This window comes from Octopus sinensis, linkage group LG10 (assembly GCF_006345805.1).
Source record: "Octopus sinensis linkage group LG10, ASM634580v1, whole genome shotgun sequence".
NCBI lineage: Eukaryota > Metazoa > Mollusca > Cephalopoda > Octopoda > Octopodidae > Octopus > Octopus sinensis.
Genome location: NC_043006.1, coordinates 73,027,609 through 73,053,640, shown reverse-complemented (window position 1 = coordinate 73,053,640; position 26,032 = coordinate 73,027,609). Strand labels below are relative to the sequence as shown.

Sequence of the window (26,032 nt, the reverse complement as noted above, 5' to 3'; positions counted from 1 at the left end):
ACCTCCCTGTAACTTGGATGTTTGGCCCTTGCTCCCTCCCTGTCACATCTTTACCATCTTTCTTTCCTCTCTTTCTCCATCTGAGATAGCCACGTTTATCTTCTAATGCAAGACACCTTTTCTGTCTCTCAGTACTACTCACTCCACCAAGGTGAGGGGTCTTGTCCTGCAAGTTATTTGGTGACCTCACTGATGCTGGTGCCATGTAAAGAGCACCCAGTACACTCTGTAAAGTGGTTGGCAGTAGTAAGGGCTGGAAGAAATGTGTCTAAGAAACCATGCCAAAACACACACCAGAGCTAGATGCTGTCTTCTGACTTGCTAGCTTTTGTCAAACAGTCTTGCCCATGCCAGCATGGAAAACAAACATTTAAATGATGATGATGAAATAGGCTTAAAAAAAAAAAAGAAAGAAAGAATATGAGTCTCTGGAAGCAATGTCGAAATTGAAATAAGGAAGCAAATAAACTTGCTAATTTTGGCTCTAGGTCTGCAGTTTTGAGGGGTCGGTCAATAACATTGACCCTATTTGCCCAACTAACTGACTCTGAAAGAATGAAAAACATTGCAGACCTTGGTGGAATTTTAACCCTTTCGTTACTGTATTTATTTTGAGATGCTCTGTTTTTCTTTCAATTACTTTAAATATAACAAAGAATTTAGTGAAATAACTTAGTTATCATTCAGCTAGTTTTAGGAACATTAATTGTGACTAAGGTTTGGTGGAAGATTTTAATTCAAAACTTATGAAAACAAGACGTTTGTACTCAGAGTGAGCCAGTTTCAGCTGGGTTGGGAATGAAAGGGCTAAATTTCTAGCTTAAAGAGCTGGAAGAAATGTGTCTAAGAATTTTGTCCCATGTGCTAATAATAATAATAATAATAATAATAATAATAATGTGTTAATTCAGTTGATATTTTTAATGTAGGAAAGACCAACTAAAAATATTGTTTCAAATTTTGGTACAAGGCCAGCAATTTCATTTAAGGGTTAAGTCAATAACATCAATCCCAGTACATTACTGGTACTTTTTCTAATCTTCCCCACCCCACCCAGAATGAAAGACAAGGTCAAGTTCAGTAGAATTTGAACTCAGACCATAAAGATGGAATAAATGGTGCTAAGCATTTTGCCCAGTGTACCACCGATTTTGCTAGCTCACCACATTTGACCAACTAAAATTATTAACCTGTAATTTGTACACCTTTTTTTATTTTTTTTTTTTTACCACAATTGGTCTTGCTCTTCTTTGTATTGTTCACAGTTTTATTGACAAAAATTGCATCTTCAGTAGCCAGATATATATTTAAATATTTTACTTTACTTTATTTACACAGTTAGTTATAAGATACATATGTGTGTATGCATGTATGAGCACATGTGTGTGTGTGTCCAGAGAGACAGACATTCCAATAAACTATATTTTGATCTATGTTGTTGCTGAGTCAACGTGTTAATAAATACATTCAACGCCCACACTATGTGTTGAGTGCTATTCTCTTTCCTTTGTGCACCAACACACACACACATGTCTTTTTTATTAATAGTCAGCAGAATCTGCTGAGTGACTCAAGTGCCAACACTGAAAACTCTTCACCCTTGAGTTATTCTGTAACTTCTGCCAATAATTAATAAAAAAAAATTTAGTATATCCTTATGTTTTGAGCTCTGTTTTCCAGTTTGCATTATCAAACACACACACATGTGTTTGTGTGTGAATGTCCTTAACATCATACACACACACACACGTGCATGTGTGTGTGTGTGTGTGTGTGTGGTGTTAAGGACATTCAACTTCAAAAAGCATGACAAAGCAGACAGTGGAGCTTGGTGCAGTCCTGTGGTTTACCAGCTCTTGTCAAACCCTAACCGTCAAGCCAATGCCTCCATAGAAGACAGACATTAAACGATGATGATTCACATGTATGTATGTAGCAGCAGCAGTTGTGTTGTTGAGACAGTCACTTCCCAACCATGTGGTTTCAGGAGCTGTCTCACTACTGAGCACCTTGGGCAAGAGTCTTCAACTATAGCCCCAGTCAAAGCAAACCCTTTGGTAGCCAGAAAGTGAAATGTATGCATATAAAACATTTTATACATATATCAATACATACATAAGTACGTGTGTAAGTGTGTGTGTTTGTTTACATCTGCACTCACTTATACAAAAGTGCAGCAGATGGTGATTTTTGTCATCTTGTCCTGTTAACAGATATTCTGAATAGTTTGCGCCATCAAAGCCTTGTAAAGGAATTGCATCCAGCTGTAAAACAATGTTTCAAATAACACATTTAGCCAAACCATACCAATATGGAATATAGACAAAAAAGATTAACAAATATATATAAATATATATAGGCGCAGGAGTGGCTGTGTAGTAAGTAGCTTGCTTACCAACCACATGGTTCCAGGTTCAGTCCCACTGCATGGCATCTTGGGCAAGTGTCTTCTGCTATAGCCCCGGGCCGACCAATCCCTTGTGAGTGGATTTGGTAGACGGAAACTGAAAGAAGCCTGTCGTATATATGTATATATATATATGTGTGTGTGTGTGGTGTGTGTGTGTATGTCTGTGTTTGTCCCCCTAGCATTGCTTGACAACTGATGCTGGTGTGTTTACGTCCCCGTCACTTAGTGGTTCGGCAAAAGAGACCGATAGAATAAGTACTAGGCTTACAAAAGAATAAGTCCCGGGGTCGAGTTGCTCGATTAAAGGCGGTGCTCCAGCATGGCCGCAGTCAAATGACTGAAACAAGTAAAAGAGTAAAAGAGATATGGAGAGTGGGGGTGGGGCTGAAAAGATCCTGGCTTGAAGGGTATCTCAAACAACCTGGCTGGAGGCCCAACTTTCTGAGTTCTTTTAAAGGGCTTAGAAAAACTGAAGAACTGCTGCAATAAACGTTTGAATCTGAGAGGGGAATAATTAATTGATCCTCCTCTATTTTCTTTTACTCAAAGCCAGGAACTTTTCAGCACCCCCTCATATATACACACATATATCATCATTATCATCATTTAATGTCTGTTTTTCATACTGGCATGGTTGGAAGGTTTGACAGGAGCTGGCATGCCAAAGAGCTGCACCAGGCTCCATTTGTCAGTTTTGGCATGGTTTCTATGGTTGGATACCCTTCCTAACACCAACCACTTTATAGAGTGTACTGGGTGCTTTTTTACATTGCACCAGCACCAGTGCAGGTGCTTTATATGTGACACTAGCATACATACATACATACATACATATATATTCTTTTACTTGTTTCAGTCATTTGACTGTGCCCATGCTGGAGCACAGCCTTTAGTCAAACACATCGACTCCAGGACTTATGCTTTGTAAGCCTAGTACTTATTCTATTGGTCTCTTTTGCCGAACTGCTAAGTTACAGGGGACGTAAAAACACCACACACACACATATATATGTATATATATATATATACGATGGGCTTCTTTCAGTTTCTGTCTACCAAGCCCACTCACTAGGCTTTGGTCGGCCTGAGGCTATTGTAGAAGACACTTGCCCAAGGTGCCACACAGTAGTACTGAACCCAGAATTATATGGTTGGTAAGCAAGCTACTTACCACACCCACTCCTGTGCATATGTGTGTGTGTGTATATATATATATATATATATATATATACACACACACACATAATATACATATGTACAACAGACTTTCTGTTTCTGTCTACCAAATTCACTCACATGACTTTGGTTGGCTTGTGGCTAGAGCTGAAGATGCTTAAAGTACCATGCAGTGGGAGCACAGACATGGAGCTTGTGGTAAGAAGTTTAGTTCCCAACCACATGTTTTCGGGTTCAATCCTTCTGCATGGCACCTTGGGCCAACCAGAAGCTTATGAGCTAATTCGGTTGTTCGGAAACTGAAAGAAGCCTGTGATGTGTGTGTGTACACATGCATATATTTACACTTATATGTGTATAGATATGTGTGTGTGTGCATAAATAGGTATCCACACACACACACACACACATATTGTACTCAGGACATTGAGTAGTCCTTCATTCCAGTTTATGAATACAAACATTCTTGTTCTGTTTAAATTTCATGTGACAGTACAAGTTATGAAATTTGAATTTGCTGGTTATAATTTGATACTCTGCATTTAACGTCAACTACTCTCGTTCCCCTTTCTGGTCAATATGGTTGTCCTTGCTTTCAAATGTGTTCATGTGTGTGTGTGATATTAGAATTCCTAAACATATATCTAGTAAAAAACTAATATCCGGTTCACTTACAGTATACCAATCCTGTTATTGCTTACTCACACATACACCTTTTGATTTACAAAAGACAAAAAAAGAACATTGTCTATTGCTAGGTTTTGTTTTTGTTTTTTGTTTGTGTCTCCTAAATATTTTCAGCAACAATAATTAAAATTCAAAGCTAATTTCTGTTAGTGACCATCTTACTAAAATAACTGAGATCCTTCTGTAATTAAATCATAAGTTTGTTTACCTGCACCCAATTAATACTGTTCTGTTGTATATAATCCTTTAGAGCCAGTTCCAAGCTTTCATTTTGATCAAAATTATTTGAAGTTTCTCAAGAACTATTAACAACTGTTCCTATTCTTGTGTGAGAGGCTTAATTTATCACCTGGTGTTTAACAATACTACCTGGCTTTTAGGTACCTTTAGCAGACTTCAATCTGTTGAATGCTTGCAACAGATTGAAGCCAGATCTCTGGTTTAAGGGTAAGACCCTCCTATCACAAAATGAGACAACTGGACACAGCTGTTTGGACACTAGAGATTTGGCACAACTGATTGGACATTGGTCATGTTTTGGCGAGAGTAGTTTTTAGCACTGGAGGCTCACACACATGCGGAAATATACACATACAGACAGAGGAGAAAGGGACATTACAATTTATTTATTAAACATGATTGACAGCAACACTTTCCCTCACCTCATCAACATCTTCATTCTTCATTTATCATCTGCTTTCCGTAATGGTGTGGGTTGGACAGTGTGATAGGAGATGGAAACCAGATGACTGCACCAGGCTCCATTGTCTGCTTTGGCAGTTTCTACAGTTAGATGCCCTTCTTAACACCAACCATTTTATAGGGTGCATTAAGTGCTTTTTATGTGGCACCAGCATCTGTGGCGTCACCAAGTAGGTAGCAAGACAAAGACAGTTCAATAGGGAAGTGGTTTTGTGCCAGTTGGGAGGCTAAAGTTCCCATACACATAAGAAATATGCTCACGCACAAACAGAGAGACTAGGGTAGGACAAGAGAAATGTTAAAATGTCTAATGTCAAATAATTCGCTATCAAATCAGCAATACCAAATAGGCAGGGCCAAAATGACTATCAAAATATCTCATACATTCTCAAGGCCCTAAAGAAGGTCAGAGATGCTTCTCCCCTCCCCCACTAATTTAGGTTCATCTATTTAATATATGCTTCTATACTGGCATGAGTTTGAATGAGAAATTATTTGAGGCAGGATTTTATGACTGAGTGTCTCCCTTATCAGTTTTTCAAGTAATTTGTTGGGTTTTTGCATTTTTTTTTTATGCCAGTTGTCTTCAAATGTGCAAATCGACCGGTCATAAAGAATGCCACTTCTCTGCTCAACCAATGTCAAGCATTGATTATCAGCACTTAGGCATGCACACACACACACATACATGCATTTGTATACTCATAACATGCTTCCTGCAGTTTACATCTACCAAATCCAGTCACAAGGCATTTGGTCATCCTGGAGCTATAGCAGAAGAAACACACTTGCCCAAGGTACCATTGTAGTGATACCCAGCCTGAAACCATGTGGTTGTAAAGCTAACTTCTTAAACTCTCAATTATAAGCATTAAAGGAGAATCAGATGATCATCAGACAAATACTTAAGGGTACTTGGTTACATCCCTTTACATGCAAATCCCAACCAGAATGATAAAACAAGAACCCAATGTAACCAGCTATAAGCTAAAAGACACTATTCCAGAATACCCTACACATACACACACTCCTTTAGCATGCTTAGGCATATGATGTCGCCATACGATTTTTCTCTCCTATAGCTGCAGGCACATTGCGTCACATTGAGAGGGGAGAAAACTGGCATGGCAACATGATGCGTCTACAGCATGCTAAAGGTTAACAGAAGACTAAAATATATACCTCCGCATTCTTTGCTGAAACTTGTTTATAAAAGTGGATAGTTTTCTTTTTAGTGTTATTTGTAATTAATAACTTAGAAGCCAATTAATTGCCTCTCTAACTTGAATTAACCTGTAACAATATGCAAATTTCTAATACCTAACCCCCTAAAACAATTACAGATGCTAACAAAGTAGTAGTTTATTATTAATATTAACCATGTTCAAATGACTGCTTGATCATCATTGATCCTTTTCTCTCTTTCTCTGCCTCTCTCCTTCTTTCTCTCTCTCTCAATCTATGTAACTTTGAATATAAAAAAAAATACAAAGCTTCTATTGACTTTAAATTTAAAATCACTTCTCATTTCTACCCTGACTTGTGTGAATCATTATATATTCATTCACCATAACAGTCTGCTTTGAAAAAAAAAAAAAAAGAAAATTTTAAAGAATCAGCCACTTTTCTTTTCCTTCTTTTCTCCTTTATTTTCTTCTTTTTCCACGTGGGTTTTATTGATTGCTTGATAAACTTGATTTTATGGTGCTGTGTTATTTCTCTGTTCTAGGTCAGATACAATGAACAGCAGCTGGTCTGGTGTCCAAGACTCCAGTGATTTTAGTGATGATTCATCAAGTGGGGAGCAGTTCTTTGCTGTTGGTCTTCACCTGGTTAATGCCATTGATTCTAAGTACGGCCATTCTTACTAACCTTACTAACTTCTTTTTTTCTCTTTTTTACAAAGCTATTTCAGCCATCTCTCTCTCTCTCTCTCTCTCTCTCTCTCTCTCTCTCTTTTTCTCTCTCTCTCTCTCTCTCTCTCTCTCTCTCTCTCTCTCTCTCTCTCTCTCTCTGTAATGAAATAAGTATTATTAATACATTTGGCTCTGTTCAACTGACAATACTTCTCTCCTGCAAAAATAATAATAATAATAATAATAATCCTTTCTATTGGAAGCACAAGGCCTCAAATTTGGGGGAAGGGATTAAGTCAATTACATAAACCTCAGTGCATAACTGGTACTAATTTTATCAACCCCAAAAGGATGAAAGGCAAAGTCGACCTCGGTAGAATTTGAACTCAGAACGTAACGGCAGATGAAATACTGCTGAGCATTTCACCTGGCGTGCTAACAATTCTGCCAGCTCACCACCTTGATCATCATAATAATAATAATAATAATAGTAGTAGTAGTATTAAGAATAATGGTGGTGTGGTTAAGAAGCTTACTTTGCAACCACGTAGTTTTGGGTTCTGTCCCACAGTGCAGCACCATGGACAAGAGTCTTCAACTATAGCCCCAGGCCAACAAATACCCTGTGAATGAATTTGGTAGATGAAAACTGTGTGGCAGCCCAGTATATCTTTTACATGTTTCAGTCATTAAACTGCAGCCATGCTGGGGCAACACTTTGAGGTGTTGAATCAAACATATTGACCCTGGTACGTTTTTTTTTTTTTCTCAATCTGTTCTCTTTTGCAAACCACTCAGTTATGGAGACATAAACTATCAAGCAGTGATGAGGGACACACACACACATGATAGGCTTCTACACAGTTTCCATCTACCACATTCACTCACAAGGCATTGGTCAGCCTGGAACCATAGCAGAAGACATGTACATATACTTTTGTATTACAATGCAATGGAGTAGAGTTTTCATTCACAGGTACCTGAAAACACTGTAAATCTATAATTCTGAAACATGTGGATAATAGCTTGCATTATTTGGTGGCGGCAGAGGTTTAGCGCTGTATTAGTCCTGATTGAACAGACCTATTGCCAAATGCATATCAACCATAACCATCCTGCCATATTCTTATATGCAGAAAACTTAACACTGTATTATCAAATGCGTATTTTTCTAAGACAGTACTGGTAACTCAAGGAAGATTTGACTGCCATTTCTAAACAGTTTAGTGGTGATATAGAGGTTCCTTCCCACATTGTTAGTTTATTGCTGGTGTTAGTCAAGGCGGTGTTGTTTGTTGTTGTGTAACTGCTGTTAACTTTAACTGAACAATGTTCTAGCCTAAAGTGATTGCTGAGAAATCATTAGTCATTATTAAAATATATACCTGTAGACAGATATAAGCTCAGCAGAATGATAGTCATTTGCAAGAGGTGACTTATGAATGTCACATTAATTATTCTAATTAGAGTTTAATATGTTCATCTGTTAATCTAATATCTGTTTCTCAATGCTTGTTTGGCTTACAAAGGGGAGATATTTGAGGCAGGATTTTTATAATCAGATACTTTTACTGTTGCCAACCGTTATCAGCTTTTCAAGTAAGGGACTGACTATTTTTTATTCCAGTGGTATTTTTAAGAAGAAAGCAAATGGCTGATTTGTTGACAAAAAATGTCAACCATTTGGAGCCTGGCCACAAATGGTGACATCCCTACCTGTAGGCATACCTCGGTGTATATTGAAAACATTCATACTGATACACATATGCACACATGCATGTGTGCATGTAGGCACATACACACAAACAAAACAAAACTGACTTCTTTCAGTTTCTGTCTATCAAATTATTTTACAAGACCTTCATCAAATCAAAGCTACAGTAAAATACACTTGTCCAAGGTGCTATGCAAAGGGATTGAACCCAAAACACCATGGTTGAGAAGTGAACTTCTTAACCTCATGGCCATGCCTGCACCTGTACATATACTGAGGTCCTGCTTGCTACAGAAATGGACATTATAAGTAACAGTCTCAGACATTGATTCTCAGATTTGCAGACTTGACTCTACAGATGTATTTATAAGATATCATAGCACCAAAACAAACTCTAGTAATGCATCTTTGTTGGTTGTAACAACAGTTTGTTTGTTTGTTGTTTGTTTGTTTGTTCAACATCTGTCATTTTTTTTGTTTTTTTTTTGTGCTGACGTAGCAATTTTGACGGGGGCGGAAGGAGATCAACAATTTTATCAAATTCATTACTTAGTACTTTATTTGTCAGCTCCTAAAATATGAAAGGCAAAGCTTATCTTGACAAAATTTGAGCTCAGAATGTAAGTGACTTGGAAGAAATATCCCAATAATAATAATTTCCTCAAAAAAAAAATTCTCAAATTAATAACTCAATTACTAATCAGTGAGTTATGAAGGTTGGAGGGAAAAATAATTCACATTTCTGTCCCCAGAAAGATCTCATTTGTATGTTCCTGTTTCAGTCTCATTAAAAATTCTTAATCATGCTTTAATTAATTCCAGTGTAAAGAGCTTTGTTGGCCTCCATAGTATGAAGCATGAAACATCAATAAATTGCATATTTAGGTTAATTAGACTGCTGTAATCCATGATATGTTCAATTAGTACAGTTGCGACAATGTAACTTATTGTTAGGTTAAAATGAATATTCATCGTCAAGCCAATACTTTGTGTTTTCTTTTCTTCAGCACAAGTATTTTTAATTTGAATTTTCATTCTCACTACATTAGATATGAAGGTACTAAACTTGACTGGTTTTTTTTTTCTTGCAAATGGCTTCTTTAAGTAACTTCTCTTTGTCATTATGATAATGTTTGACACCTAATTATACATATTATTGTATATCAATAGTGTTCTGTTATCACTAATTTGGCAAATACAAGGAAGACTATGCTTTGTGGAAAATGTCTAATGGGATTGAAACATGTCTAGTATTGTTGCTATTATTTGTCAAGAATCTCATTAATATATATATATATATATATATATATATATATATATATATATATATATATACTAGCAGCATAGCCTGGCGTTGCCCGGGTATGTAAGAGCCCCTAGTAGGCAACGACTAATCCCAATCTAGTTATTTCCCTCTAGGGAACGAAGGCGCATGTGTAGGTTGCAATGTCTTCTCTTCACTCGAATACTTCTATGTATACGATGTTCCTAGCTGTCTCCCGATTGAAAGTTGCGAAAACTACAACAGAAAATGTGTTGCATATGAAAAGCTTAGATTCTTGACCCCATGTCGAATTTATCGATTTTTTTCAGAACTGAGGGAACTTTTCAAAATTTTCGCTGCGTTAGTTTTGAATTATGACATTGGGCTATGTGTGTGTCAAGTTTCATCAGAATCGGTTGAAAGCCGTGGTCAGGGTGAGGGTACAACCTGACAGACACACAGACAGACAAACTGCCGTTTATATAGAGAGAGATTCCCTGAGCGTCCAATAACACTATACTTGTTCCACGTCCTTGCGTTGTTGTTTTCTCTTTGTGTTTTCATGTTTGGATTAACTATATATATATATATATACTAGCAAACACACATGTTCTTTGGACAGTTTAAGTTGCTTTGGTGGTATTTTTTCACCAAATAATTGAACTAACAAGAAGGTTTATGAGTAACACAGCAATCTATGTTTCTGATTAACCTAGGAACAGAAAATCAAATTGAAGGCTGGTTATAGTGGAGGTTGTTGCACTTTAATGATCCTAGAACATATAAGTTTGCAAGCGATACAAAGTAGAGCTACTGAAGTGTTTTGGGAGTAGATTACAGATAATGACTACAAAATATAGTTGCCTTACATGAAAGTGAAATTTCTTGTCAGAAACAGTCACATAAATGGTGTAAGGAAATTAAAGGAAGACGTTGAAACTTCCCCACTGCAAATTTTCTTTTTTTGACAGCAGAGGAAGCTATTTTTTCAGAGATAAGCTAACAAAAGCCCCTTTATTCTGTCTTCCTACATAGCCAGCACATAAACTAACAGCGAATGCTGCATAAAGTTAAATTGGTATGGAGCTTTCTGAAAGATACGTATAGCTTTCACTAGTGGAAGCAAAACTCTTCTTTAAAGGTTGATTCTTTGGGACGAATCATATGTGATTGTTTAAAAAGGGCTTGAATGACAATGCTAAAACATATTTGAAACGATGGACAACCGTCGAAATATCATAATGGCTGGGTAAATAAGCATCCTTAAAGTGAAACATCGCATTGGTAGATAAACAAAGGTATCAACAAACAGAAGAGAGGGAAGGGAACGTTACCTTTCAAGTAACTCAGAATAGGTAAAGGTAAGCTTGCCAAAGTTTAATGCAGTTTAAATATGGAGATTAAGATTGTTTGGTATTGGATAGTCATCGCGTACAGTGTTCCTAGTCAATTTAATCACCGTGGCAGGTGGGCAGTCGAAATAAATAGACAGAATCCTTTTACTTTTATAAAAAGATTTTAAAAGTATGGAAGACCCTACATACAAAAAAGCTATGTCCATTTACGTGGGAACTCTGGGCAAAATGTTCAATGCATGACCATCCTTGGGACATAAGTAATGTGTGTGTAAAGTTTGGTGAAAATTGGTTGAGAATTGTGGAAATGTATGTGTTAGACATTACACACACACACATACTGTGATTTATATATACTGGATGGTCATATTTTTTGTCAATTAACCACACGCACTATATACCTGTTCTTCACTTCAGCTATATTGTTATCCTCCAGGAGGAGACACATGGAATGGAAAGTTGCTGAAGAGGTCACAGGACATGTAACAAAAGATTTCAGGCAAAGGACATTAAAATAAGAATAATAATAGAGCTGAGGTGAGGAGTGTGTGTGTGGTGCATGTGGTTAGTTGGCCAGGGGTGTGACCATCCCTAAATATAAAAATATCTGTTTCAACACATGATCTCACATCAGGAGTCTTGCAAAGCAAACACATTAACATAGTATTAGTCATTGAGATAATATTTTCTTCTCCTCAATGCATAATATAATTATGAGTGAATTTGATGGACATAAACTGAAAGAAGCCTGCCATATATATATATATACATGTGTGTGTGTGTGTGTATGTTTCTGTTATTGTCTCCTTGCCTTAACATTCTGTGATAGTTGTAACCAAATGTCACAATCATGAAAGTGATGTCCTTTGTTTCCAATCTTCTGTGAAAACGTATCTAGTCGTTGGAAAATATTTCCCAAGTTAGAAACAAGTTGGGGTTGGTAACAAGAAGGGCATCTGACTGCAGAAAATCTGCTTCAATAAACTCCATCTGACCTGTGCGCAAGCATGAAGGAAAATGATGGCGATTTTCTTTTTCTCATTATATTTATGTAACTCTCAAAATAGTATGACCATCACACAAATATTCGCAAACATTGTTATCAATCATAGAATGTTTTTGGTTTTCGACTAGACCAGTGATTCTCAACCGGGATCCATATAACACCCCTTGTAGTCTATACAAGCAAAATAGTAAACCCACAGTGATTTATTAAGGGGCTATGAAAAAAATTTTTCTTTAGATGTATTTATTGTACGAAACAGCAAGATTTCTTTCAACCTACACCAGTTACTATGTGAAAAGCAAAGTAGGAATTTTGAAAGAAGTATCTATAAAACTAATTTTTAAACATCAAATGGCTATGCAGGTCTACCAGAGTAAAGTTGTAATGAAAGGGGTTCATAAGTAAAAAACACGGTTGAGAACCACTGAACTAGAGAAAAGGCCAATATTTACAAAGGAGAGAGTAATAGTTGAGAAGACTTTCACGGTATTACTGTTGCATATCTTAGCAACCCTGTAGAAAGGAAAGGTCAACCCCAGTTGAATTTGATCTCAGAATGTTCTTTTACCTTTTGTTTTTTCTCTTCTTTTCTTTTTCCAATTAACTTGCTTTAGTCATAGAATATTTTTCAAAGGAAATTACTTTCACTAATGACTGAGCAACATTATGATCAAACTAAAAGTTTTCATCTCAAAGACATCTTTGCTCTAACTTTTAACATGAAAGCATTTTTCCAAACAACTGATATGTGGGTTCAAGTTTTTTTTTTTTCTCTTTTTTCTTTTCCCCACCCAATATTCAAATACCTACCTATTGATCACAAGCTTTCTATCTTGATTGATGCAGTTAAAATTTACATCAAGGAATTTACTATTCAATGACTTGTGGAGGATCATCATCATCATCATCGTTTAACGTCCGTTTTCCGCGCTAGCACGGGTTGGACAGTTCGACCGGGGTCTGGGAAGCCCGAAGGCTGCACCAGGCCAGTCAGATCTGGCAGTGTTTCTACAGCTGGATGCCCTTCCTAACGCCAACCACTCCGAGAGTGTAGTGGGTGATTTTATGTGCCACTGACACAGGTGCCAGACGAGGCTGGCGAATGGCCACGCTCGGATGGTGCTTTTTACGTGCCACCGGCATGGAGGCCAGTCAATGCAGTACTGGCTATGGCCACATACATATATATATATATATATACGATATATACATACATATATATATATATATACGACAGGCTTCCCTCAGTTTCTGCCTACCAAATCCCCTCACAAGGCTTTGGTCGGCCCGAGGCTACAGTAGAAGACACTTGCCCAAGGTGCCACACAGTGAGACTGAACCCGGAACCATGTGGTTCGTAAGCAAGCTACTTACCACACAGCCACTCCTGCGCCTAGATACTTTACATCTACTCTAGATATTTTACATCTGAAAGTTTAATCTAGTATCAGAGTTTCCTTACTCAATGACCAATTAATCAGAAACAGAAATAATCAATTGAAAATAAACTTCTTTTTTTCTTTTTATGCTACAACACCACTGTCTAGTTCTTCCAGCTCTAACCTTAATGGCACTTATTTATTTTCTTTGCTTCCTATGGACCATAGGCCATTGAAGACATTTTTTTTTAACAAGCTAACTGGCTAATCGTGACAGTGCCTGTTCTGGCACTGTGTTTCTACATATCTTTTCTACTTCTCCTCAGTTGCATCGCTGCTTTTCCTTTGCAGCTTCCTTTTGGATTTTGCTGCAGCAAGTTATACGATTCTTTAAAGGAAGGTTTTCTTCTCCCAGTTCTTGTTGGCTTTGAATTGCCATCAATGCTTCTGTAACTCCACTACTTTTTCTTGGTAGGGGTATTGGTCCTATGCAAACTCATTTTTACCTCAGAAGAGGTGGTTCATGTTAGTCTGCTCTCTTTCCCTTGACTTTTCCAACATGGGAGGCTCTACCAGAAGCTTGTGTTCCATTGGCATAGCTCTTAAGGTTACTGAGACAAACATATCACCACAAGGACTGAACCTTGTCAGGTCGCTTTGTAGCACTACTGGTAACATGAAGCATTAATAGTACTCCAAAACAGAGAGAAGTAATTGTCATTATGGGAGAGCATTGGAAAACTGTTGATACTTATAAGCAAATAGAGGAAGAGTAAAGAACTAGATGATGAAGATATATTCTGTTGCTCCCAAGTACAATGATTATGATAATAATGATAAAAATATGTCTTTTTAATTATTAATAATGTTGATAATTCCAAAATTTAGCAATCGTAGTCATTTTTATAGGGTGTTGGGGTACAGGGCTTGTACTGGCATGGGTTAGACACATGTGTTTCAAAACAACATTTTGCCATTTGTCACAGTTCTCCATCATAATCGTCTGTGTTACCAAGAATCTTGAGACAAAACCTTACTTGTTTAAAAAAATTTTTTGTTTGTATGTTTTTTTTTGTCCGTGTGTTCCTCTGTCTTCCTCTTCCACTGGCCCTTTTTTGTTTGGGTTGGGGTGGGGGGTCAGGGTGATTGATACTTTATTGAGCTGTCCTCTTTCTTGTCCATTACACATCTGTGCCAGCAGCATCTTCTATCTAGAACAGTGGTTCTCAACCAGGGTCCATATGGCCTCTGATTGTCCATAGAAGACTTTTGGGGGCCCATGCAACAAATTAGTAAACTGGGGGTCCATGAGAGTATTTCAAGTGCCTCTGAAAAAATTTTGCTTTAGAAGTGGTTGGGGTTAGGAAGGGCATCCGGCTGTAGAAACACTGCCAGATCAGACTGGAGCCTGGTGCAGCCTCCTGGCTTCCCAGACCCTGGTCGAGCCGTCCAACCCGTGCTAGCACGGAAAACGGACGTTAAATGATGATGATGATGTATGTATGTATTGTACGAAGCAGCTAGGTTTCTTTCTCTAAAATTTTACATAGTTCAACCTTTGCAAGTTAATGAGTGAAAAGCAAAATTTTGAAAGAAGTTTCTATAAAACTAGTTTTTAAACATTGAATGGCTATAGGGGTTCACCAGAATAAAATAGCAATCAAAGGGGTCCACAGTAGGCGTAGGAGTGGTTGTGTGGTAAGTAGCTTGCTTATGAACTACATGGTTCCGGGTTCAGTTCCACTGCATGGCACCTTGGGCAAGTGTCTTCTACTATAGCCTCGGGCCGACCAAAGCCTTGTGAGTGGATTTGGTAGACGGAAACTGAAAGAAGCCCGTTGTGTGTGTGTATATATATATATATATATATATATATATATATATATATATATGTATGTATATATATGTATGTGTGTCTGTGTTTGTCCCCCCAACATAGCTTGACAACCGATGCTGGTGTGTTTACGTCCCCGTAACTTAGCGGTTCGGCAAAACAGACTGATAGAATAAGTACTAGGCTTACAAAGAATAAGTCCTGGGGTCGATTTGCTCGACTAAAGGCCATGCTCCAGCATGGCCACAGTCAAATGACTGAAACAAGTAAAAGAGTAAGGTAAAAAAAAATGGTTGAGAACTCCTGATCTAGAATATTACAGCTGACTCCTCCGATATGCCCAGTTTTCCTCTCAGCTCCCCTTTGCTCTATCATTCATGCACACCAAACCATCATTGCACATCCACTGGATTATGCTCACCGCATTTCTGTCCAGCCTTCACAATTCTATATCTGTTCCATTTTTTTCTTTTTATTCATTTTGAAATTGTTAAAAGTACTTCAACATAGGCACAGGTATGGCTGTGTAATTAAGAAGCTTACTTGGCAACCCCGTAGCTTCAGGTTCAGTCCCACTGCACAGCACCTTGAATAAGTGTCTTCTACTGTAACCCCAGGGTGAACGATGCCCTGTGAGTGGATTTCGTAGATGGAAATTGCGTGAAAGCCCATTATATATGCATTGTGCATGTATCTGTATGTGTTTGCCTCTTACCCACCCAACATCACCACCACCACCATTCAACAATTAGTTTTGTTTTGTTTATGTCCCTGTCACTTAGCAGTTCAACAAAAAGAGTCTGGTAGAATAAGCACCAGATTTTAAAAGAAGCACAAGAACTGAGAATCAATGTGTTCAACTAAATCACTTCAAAAATGTACCCCAGCATGGGCACAGTCCATTGACTAAAACAAGTTAAAAATGATAGGCTTGTGAGTGGATTTGGTAAGCAGAAACTGAAAGAAGCCCATGTGTGTGTGTATATATATATATGTATATATATACATACATATATACAGGGTGTCCCAGAAGTCACTACCATCCTGGTCTTTTAAAAGAATACACCATTATTGATTTCAAAAACACTTTATTGAAATTAATCGTAACAAATGCTCAAATTGAGCACCCTCTACAATAAAACATGAAGAAAAAAATATAATAAAATAAAATGCTTTATTTTAAATGAAAACCAGAATAGTGCATGACTTCTGGGACACCCTGTGTGTGTGTGTGTATGTATGTATATATATATATATATATATAATATATATATATATATATATATACACACACACACACACATATGTATGTATGCATATCTATGTGTGCATGTATTTGTTGGTGTGTTTACATCTGTAACTTAGCTGTTCAGCAAAAGAGACTGACAGAATAAGTACCAGGCTTTTATTTTAAAAAAACAAAGTTCTGGTGTCGATTCATTCAACTAAAATATATTTCAAAGTAGTGCTCCAGCATGGCCACAGTCTTCTAACTGAAACTAGTGAAAGATAAGATTCTACCTCCAACCATAGCAAAGACTGCATCTCAGTGACTGACCTTCCTCTTGAGGGCCAGAAAATGCTTCAGACTCCTTCCTTTTACCAAGCTCAGGTGAGATCCACAATGGAGTTCTGCTCCTACACCTGGGATACTGGTACTCTGTTGGTTACAATGATGAGGGTTCCAGTTGATCCAATCAATGGAACAGCCTGCTTGTGAAATTAACATGCAAAAGGCTGAGCACTCCACAGACATGTATATCGTATCCTTAATGTAGTTCTCTGGAACTTTCAGTGTGACACAGAATGTGACAAGGCTGGCCCTTTAAGTTACACAGGCACAACTTATTTTTGCCAGCTGAGTGAATTGGACCAACATGAAATAAAGTGTCTTGCTCAAGGACACCGCACACTACCACAATATTGAACTCACAACCTTACGACCATGACCCAAATACCCTAACCTCTAAGCCATATGCCTTCACACATCTTGACTAGTGCTGTTGCCATACACACACACACACATCCATTCTAGACTGGATTTGGAGAAGGGCCAAATGCTGTTTACTCTCTCTCTCTCTCTCTGCTCTTTCTGCTGTTACTATAATGGCCCCTGCTCCTCATGACTGCTATTCTAATACCTCCTCATGTCACTCATCTCTCCTCTTCCTAACACTCTTTGTATCCGGGGCTTTATACTAACCACTATATCCAGTCTATCCTTCCCAGAATCACCCCTCTGTTTTTCTTGCAGTTGTCGAATTGCAAGTGTTCATGCAGGATGCTAATGGCATCAATCTCACTGGTCTTAGATGATCTGCAAAAACTGTGGACATAGTCACTTCCCCATGGACCTATCTAGTAAATAAAGAACAAAACAAACTAAGGTTCCTTATATGTGCAGGCATGGTTGTGTGATAAGAAGTTTGCTTCCCAACCACGTGGTTCTGGGTTCAGTCCCACTGCGTGGCACCTTGGGCAAGTGTCTTCTACTATAACCTCAGACCAACCAAAGCCTTGTGAGTGGATTTGGTAGATGACAACTGAAAGGAGCCCATTGTATATGTATGTGTGTTTGTCCCCTACCATCACTTGCAACCAGTGTTGGTTTGTTTGTGTCCTTGTAACTTAGCGGTTCAGCAAAAGAGAATGTTGTTAGAATGGCAGAATTGTTAAAACATTGGGGAAAATGCTTGGCAGTATTTGTGCCAACAAGTTTTGAGATCAAATCCCAAGATCAGCTCTGTCTTTCATACAGCTGACTATCAAAATTGTTGGCCTTGTGCCTAAATTAAAAACACTGTATTTCCTCAGTCACTTAGTACTACCATGATAGGCAGCACAGACATGACTATGTGGGTAACATGCTCACTTTGCAACCAACCATGTGGTTTGGGGTTCAATCTCACTGCATAGCATATTGGGCAAGTGTCTTCTATTACAGCCCTGAGACAACCAGTGTTTTGTAAAGTTTGGGACAAAAATAGTGTGAAAGCCTGTTGTGTGTGTGTCCATGTCCATTTATGTTTAGCCCACCACTACTACCATTTGACAACCTGTGTTAGTTTGTTTACATCCCTGTAACTTAGCAGTTCAGCAAAAGGGGCTGATAGAATAAGTTATCAGTTTTAAAAAAAGTAAGTATTGGGGGTTAATATATTCAATGAAACCCTTCAATGCAATGCTCCAGCATGGTTGCAATCCAATAACTGAAGCAAGTAAATGCTTTGCACGAACCGGTGAAGGCGCACACCTATGTCTAAAGAGCTTATCTCAAACCAGTAAAGCTCCTCTGTAACATTACCAGGCCAGGGACTTTTGGTAATTATCCATAGGCCCACTACCTTGGCTGAGAGTACCTTTAATGGTGCCTGTACTGAGTTTGACTAATAACATGTAGTGAAAATTTGAGAGATGAGAAGTGTCTGGAAGCTTATACAATAGAATAGTTTTCATTCTTGAGTAGAAGATTTAACACATTACTTAGTCTAATACTACCACTTCGTTAATACTTGGATGCTTTGAGTGGAGTTTGCTCATAATACCCAGGTGACTAAAGACTTATAAGTGAACTTTGATTGATCAGAACTTTCCTATAAAGGATTGGTTTCTATTATTGAATGATAAACTTGATATGTTTCTCAGTTTAACACCACCACCTAGTCCTTGTGTACCTTCAGTGGAATTTGCTCTGTTGCAAGCATTTGGGCCATATATCCAGTTAACTTCCTGCCATCAGTCCCAGGGGCTGTGTGAAAGAAATAGCCACGAGTGGCTGTGTGATAAGTAGCTTGTTTACCAACCACATGGTTCCAGCTTCAGTCCCACTGCTTGGTACCTTGGGCAAGTGTCTTCTACTATAGCCTCTGGCCGACCAAAGCCTTGTGAGTGGATTTGGTAGACGGAAACTGAAAGAAGCCCGTCGTATATATGTATATATATATATATATATCATGCTAGCATGGAGAACGGACGTTAAACGATGATGATGATATATATGTGCGTGCGTGTATGTTTGTGTGTCTGTGTTTGTCACCCTAGCATTGCTTGACAACCGATGCTGGTGTATTTATGTCCCTGTGACTTAGCGGTTCAGCAAAAGAGACCGATAGAATAAGTACTGGGCTTACAAAGAATAAGTCCCGGGGTCGAGTTGCTCGATTAAAAAAAAGACTGCTCCAGCATGGCTGTAGTCAAATGACTGAAACAAGTAAAAGAGTAAGTCCTGCAGTCTTCTCCTTGACAAAGTGATTAAAAAGTGAAAAAGAACTTGGCAGAGTACATTTTTCTTTTGAGCTACATCCATTTGAAGGAGTTGAGTTCAGTGCATTTAAGTTAACAAAACGAAGTGCTGCCGTTGCTCCTACTTAGAGCAGTAAGGTGTTTCTGTTGTACCCATTTGCTGCCAGGTGGACTTAGTCACATGGAAGTTAAGTATCTATGGTCCAAGTGACAGGATATGAAGTAACAGTTTCTACTGATTCTGCTATCAGTATTCCCATGTGTTTATGAGAAACTAATAATTTATAGAGTCACTAAATTAGACTCATAAAACAACAATGTACAAGGGGCCTGTCCCAGAAATAATAAGTGGGAGGGGCCTCCAGTCAGAAATTACTCATTGTAAATAATGAACGTGGGTGTGTGTGCTAAATGTATAATTTTCTACTACTCTATTAATTTGCAGTTACCATTTATGTTATACTCAACCAAGTTTAGTCTTCACTAGTGTATTAGATTTGTATTAGTAGCTTAGAAGCATTTGATTAAATCACATGTTGTTGTTGTTTAGCCCCAGGTCAGCTCCACTCGAGCAGACTTATAGTCAATTGTGTCCCAGCTATGACCATCCTGTCATTTGTGTATGTGTGAGAGATCAGGGACTATAGTGTCCAACAAGTCTTACCCTTTTGTTTTTTTTTTAACGATAGGATGTGATTGAAAGAAAATCTTGACTGCTATTTCTAACAGGTTTGTGCAACCATATAGAAATTCCCACATTGGTTCATAAAATAGCTAGTGCAGAATGTGTCTGACATTAAAGACAGATAGATAATCAACCAAAACTAGCATGGAATTATATTTATCCCACAGATCAAAGAAAAACACATGGGTGAAATTGTAAAGTAATTTGCTACTTCCCTGGAGGAAGGCTTGTTTTGTTGTTGTTGTACTTTTTTGTGTGCTCTGGTTTGGAGGAAGGGGTTACGTCTATATCCATTGCAAACTCTCCAAAACCTGGGATTAATGCAGTTCCTCTTGAGTAGTTGCAAATAAAAAGCTGCAAGAAGTAAGTTCCAGAAAGCTGATATTCTTAGAAAGTGACAGATCTCTCTTCTCTCTCTCTCTCTCTCATTATATCTAGGGAACTGTAGAGTGTGCCTGTGTTCTATGATTACATTCAGCCTCTTACTGTTTTCTCTCGGTAGTTGCCGTTGCGAAAGAGGTAGTATGGAAGACGAGAGTGAAAGGAATTGCAACTGGCATGTTCATCTCCAGTCTCAAGCTAATCGACTTTTTCGTTTTCCACATGAAACGGAAAATAGGAAGAAATGCCTGTCACAAAGTGTGTTTCGTAAAAGATGGAAGTCTATAGCAAGTATGTTGCGAGTGAAAGAACCTGTCTAAACGAGAATATAAAAAAGAGGAAGCAAAGTCTTCAGTGTGAGTATGTGGTTTGTGGGGTCGACCGCGTCCTCCACTTCATTTTTGTAAATCACTCATTCTCATTTAATTGTATATATTTTAATTGTTTGTTTATTCATACGTTTCGTCTCATTCGATACCCTGACCCCAATGTTTGTTTTGTTTGTCCTCGTATCATCCCCTCTTTTTCTCAACCTCATGGTTAATAAAGAAATTTACTGGGAGCTTGATCTAAATTCTTGCAACAGAACAAACTCTACTAAATGTATACGTAGGCTTGGAGAGGGTATTTAACCAGGCTGCATGCTGTATCTAGAAATTTTTAGGAATATCATCATGCTGGTTTTGTTTTGTTTTGTTATTAAGCAACAAGTATAGGGCAGAAATAATATCCTTAGGCATTTAAAGTGATCTGCATTAGCAAAAATTATGCTGTGAATTTTAAGTGTCTAGATATTTGTAGTCATGATTAGGTGACAAAATTGATGTTTTGGGGGTTGTCTCTTCATCCAAAAGAGAAAATAAGATATACTGAAGAAAACAAAAAAAAAGAAAATGTTTGGGTTTTTTTTCTATCAGACGAAAGGACAGACCTAAAACATCAAATTCATCCTCTCTGCATGCCATATAAACTTAACCAAACTCATAAACTTCATATATAAAACAAGTTTGCTTGACCACTTTATTCTATCATGACATCAATCATTTATTTCTTCACATTTGACTGTAAAAACATGTTACCATTTTCACTATGTTCATCCACTGATTGTCAGCGTCAAAAATCACTCAGACAATCCTATTTGTTCATCCAGATATCATTTATTCTCAAAGCGTGTGTGTATTCATTCTTATTTCAAGACAGATCTCATAACATCATCTGAACTTAGTTTCACAATTAGATTTACATTACCATTCAGTTATTTAATTAAGAAGTATGCATAGAGCAGGCATAAATTTGCAGATGTTTAAGCTGGAGTTAATCACCACATCATCATCATCATCAGAGAGAATAAATACACTATCCCTCTTACTTGGAACTTAATAAAATATTTAAAAAAAAAAAAAGATACTGTGTTTCATTTCATATTTCAAAATCCACTGCTTAACATTTCTTCCTGTCATTGTACCAATTTCACCAATATGTGCATCGTAAGCCATTCCCTTCCCCATCTTCAATGTACAGGGAATCTTTTTGCCATTGTAGTGGTGGGGTGGATCTTGTAGCTCATTGACCAATCATAATATCATTGACAGTTTTGACTTCATGTAGGATATTTAGGGCAACAGAGCCTGACAGCGCCCACCTTTATCTTGCTACTTCCAGAAAGTGAAATGTACTTAGTAATGTTGTTGTTATTTAGCCCCAGGTCAACTTGACTGAGCATATATGGTCATGATCATTCCAGTTATGACCATCACCTGTTTTATTAATCCATATTGATACCTATTTGTCCTTTTTTTCTTTTTTTTTTAAAGGTGGCGGGGCATAATTTAGGGGAGATTTGGCTACTAATTCTAGCAGGTCAAACAACAGCATAGAGGCCTCCATGTTGGTTCATGCAGTGTACTCTGTAATTTTGATAGAATATTTAATTTCTTTAATCAAACAAGGCCCATTAGCTGCTTTCAGAAAACGAGTTAGGAGAAAGAGGAGAAGCAGTAATGCCACAGAAAGTCTAGATATCCATGCATATTCAAGGTAGCAAATAAAAGATGGTAATGAAATAATTCACAAAAAAATTTAATGAAATGCATTGAAATGATAAAAGAAGAGATAGTGATAAAATATAGTCAATGTGATGACAATAAAGGAGCTAACAGAAGGAAATAAAATGGTAATAAAAGAATATTAAAATGATGGAAACTGCCAACATTTGGAAAGGTATTTGTGAAGCTTGAATTTAAAGAGACCAATGTGATATTCTGCAGAAAAATAATCTTTTCTACTCTAGGCACAAGGCTCGAAATTTGTGGGGAGAGAACCAGTTGATTAGATCAACCCCAGTACGCAACTGGTACTTAATTTATCGACACCAAAAGGATGAAAGGCAAAGTCAACCTTGGCGGAATTTGAACTTGGAACATAAAGAGAGACGAAATATTGCTAACCATTTCACCCGGCTCGCTGCCTTATTCTGCAGAAAAATAATGGAGAGAGAGTCTATTCCACAATTCAACTGTTCTAAGGGGAAAATGCTTTGTTCATGGAACTTGCAGCATGTCTGTGATTCTTTGACCTTACTGAGTTATTAGCATATGCTAGACTTCTCTAAATTTTCTGCAAATATATTGATACAATCTTTCTATATGCAACAAAACTTCAAAGCATTGTTATACAGAGAAATATTTTTATATCAGTGCCTGTATGGCTGTGGTGTGAAGCAACTTCATTGCTGTAGGTTCTATTCTGCTGTGTGGAACCTTGAGCAATGAGTACCTTGTACAGTGCCCCATGGTTTGTCCAGTGGCTTAAGAGAGGAATTTTGGTTGACACAAACTGTGCAGATACTAGTCATTGTATCGTGGCCATGCTGGTGCACCACCTTGAAGGGTTTATGGTCAAACAAATCAACCCCAGTACTTTTTCTTTATAGTCTGGTACTTATTGGTCTCTTTTTGCAGAATCACTGAGTTACAGGGATGTAAACAAACCAACACCAGTAGTTAATTGGAGGTGGGGGACAAACATACCCACATATATATATATATATATATATATATATATATATATGTGATGGGCTTCTTTCAGTTTCCATCTACCAAATCTACTCACAAGGAATTGGTTGGCTTAGGGTTATAGTAGAAGACACCCAAGGTGCCATGTGCTTTGGAAGCAAACTTCTTACTACACAGCCACATCATTAGGGTTCTACGTCTTTTGACAAACCTTACAAACAAAGTTGCATATTTTCACATCCGTATGCTGGAATGAGGTGATGGAAATTGTAGTTATGATACCCGTGCCGGTGGTACATAAAAAGCACCATCCGAACATAGCTGATGCCAGCACTGCCTGACTGGCTTCCGTGTTGGTGACACGTAAAAAGCACCATTCGATCATGGTCGTTTGCCAGTCTCTTTTGGCCCCTGTGCCGGTGGCACATAAAAAGCACCCACTACACTCACGGAGTGGTGGGCGTTAGGAAGGGCATCCAGCTGTAGAAACACTGCCAGATCAGACTGGAGCCTGGCGCAGCCTCCTGGCTTCCCAGACCCCAGTCAGACCGTCCAACTCATGCTAGCATGGAAAACAGACATTAAACGATGATGATGATGATGATGTTTGCACTCAGCTGATTTGGCACAACTGATTGGACATTCAGCCTGTTTTGGCAACAATATTTTTGTGAAGCTGGAGGCAAACACACGAGTGCAAAAATATTAAAATAAAAAGAGAGATGCTGCAATTTATTAATTGAACACAATTTATATAATCACTTTCTTTCTCCTCATACACATAAAGTGAAATATGCTCACACACATAAAGCAAGAGAAAGCGATGGAAGGAGGAAGGGAAAGAGCAAGAGAAATATTAAAACGTCCCATGTCAAACACACATAAAGATAGAGAAGGAGGGAGAGAGAGAGAGAGAGAGAAGGAAACATTAAAACGTCTGATGTCAAAAAAGTCAGCATCGAATCAGCACTGCCAAATAAATGGCACCAAAACTGTTGTACCAAAACATCTCGTATCCTCAGTATACAGTTCATCAAGCTAAGTGAAACTGTAGTCGTGGTCATTGCTAGTGTCGCACCAGTGACACGTTAAAGACACCCATTACACTCTTGGAGTGGTTGGCATTAGGAAGGGCATCCAACCATAGAAACCAAGCCTAATCAGACTTGAATCTGGTGCAGGTCTCTGGTTTACCACTTACAGTCAACCCATCTAACCCATGCCAGCATGGAAAGCAGATGTTAAATGAAGATATATAAATACACACACACATACGTGTGTGTGTATATACATCTTTTAATGATGTGCATCAGTCTGAAAACAAAGCAAAACGAGGACTATGCTTGCGATTAATTACAAGAGTTCAATGTTCTAGAGTGATGACACTAGCCAGTTACTCTTTCATGAATGCTGCCTAACCATTAAGATATTAAATTACTTCACTGCCACATACACACCCTTTAAGCAAGCATACCAGGAGGGCCACCTTGCTTTAATTTCTCTTGTCTACAGTAGCTATTGCTGCTAAAATAACATTTCATTTGTCTCATAGTTATTGCACTTTTCTCAACATGTTCAGCAGTATGTTACCTGTAAATATCTGTTCTTGAATTCTATCAGAGCCACTCCACAAAACAAAGAAAGCTAACAAGAAAATCATGCAATTTTTTGTAAACCAAGAAATGGTCTTGGAAACTTCTTCTTTGTACTCTTATTGTTAAGAGTACATATGAAGTCTAAATATGCTCTTAGATGTAAAAACTACTGTTTTTACATTTAATGCTTTACATATCTCACTTAGTTTCACATTCTAAGCCTTTCTTGAATAGCTGTTAAAGCACTGTTGTTTATTGTTCTTTAAACCATTGCCAGCCTCGCCTGGCCCCCGTGCCGGTGACACATAAAAGCACCATCCGTTCGTGGCTGTTTGCCAGCTCTGTCTGGCACCTGTGCGGGTGGCACGTAAAAAGCACCCACTACACTCACGGAGTGGTTGGCGTTAGGAAGGGCATCCAGCCGTAGAAACACTGCCAGATCTGACTGGGCCTGATGAAGCATTCCAGCTTCACAGACCCCAGTTGAACCGTCCAACCCATGCTAGCATGGAAAACGGACGCTAAATGATGATGATGATGAAACCCTCGTCGTACCAACCTCTCATTAAAGGCATTCCAGTAATGACCATCATGTCTTCACTTTAGATATTATGTTTCTAAGCCTACATTATCCAATGTTTCCTTCCTTTTTTAAAAAAAACAATAGGATGTAACTATCAGGGATTTTTGGTTGCTTTTTCCAACCAGTCGAATAACTGGTTCAAATGACCA

General features: G+C 38.0%; 1 protein-coding gene across 3 annotated transcripts in view; it reads left to right on the top strand.

The window, feature by feature from the left end:
* Positions 1-26,032, top strand: part of LOC115216388 (location of vulva defective 1) — a 131,734-nt gene that overhangs the window by 90,708 nt on the left and 14,994 nt on the right. For 2 of the 3 annotated variants that reach the window (XM_036506815.1, XM_029785682.2), the window contains exon 5: positions 6,705-6,827. The exons of the other annotated variant lie outside the window; for it this stretch is intronic. In XM_036506815.1, the coding sequence (XP_036362708.1) occupies positions 6,705-6,827 (123 nt within the window). The remainder of the gene's footprint in view (positions 1-6,704; positions 6,828-26,032) is intronic. 3 annotated transcript variants of the gene reach the window in all.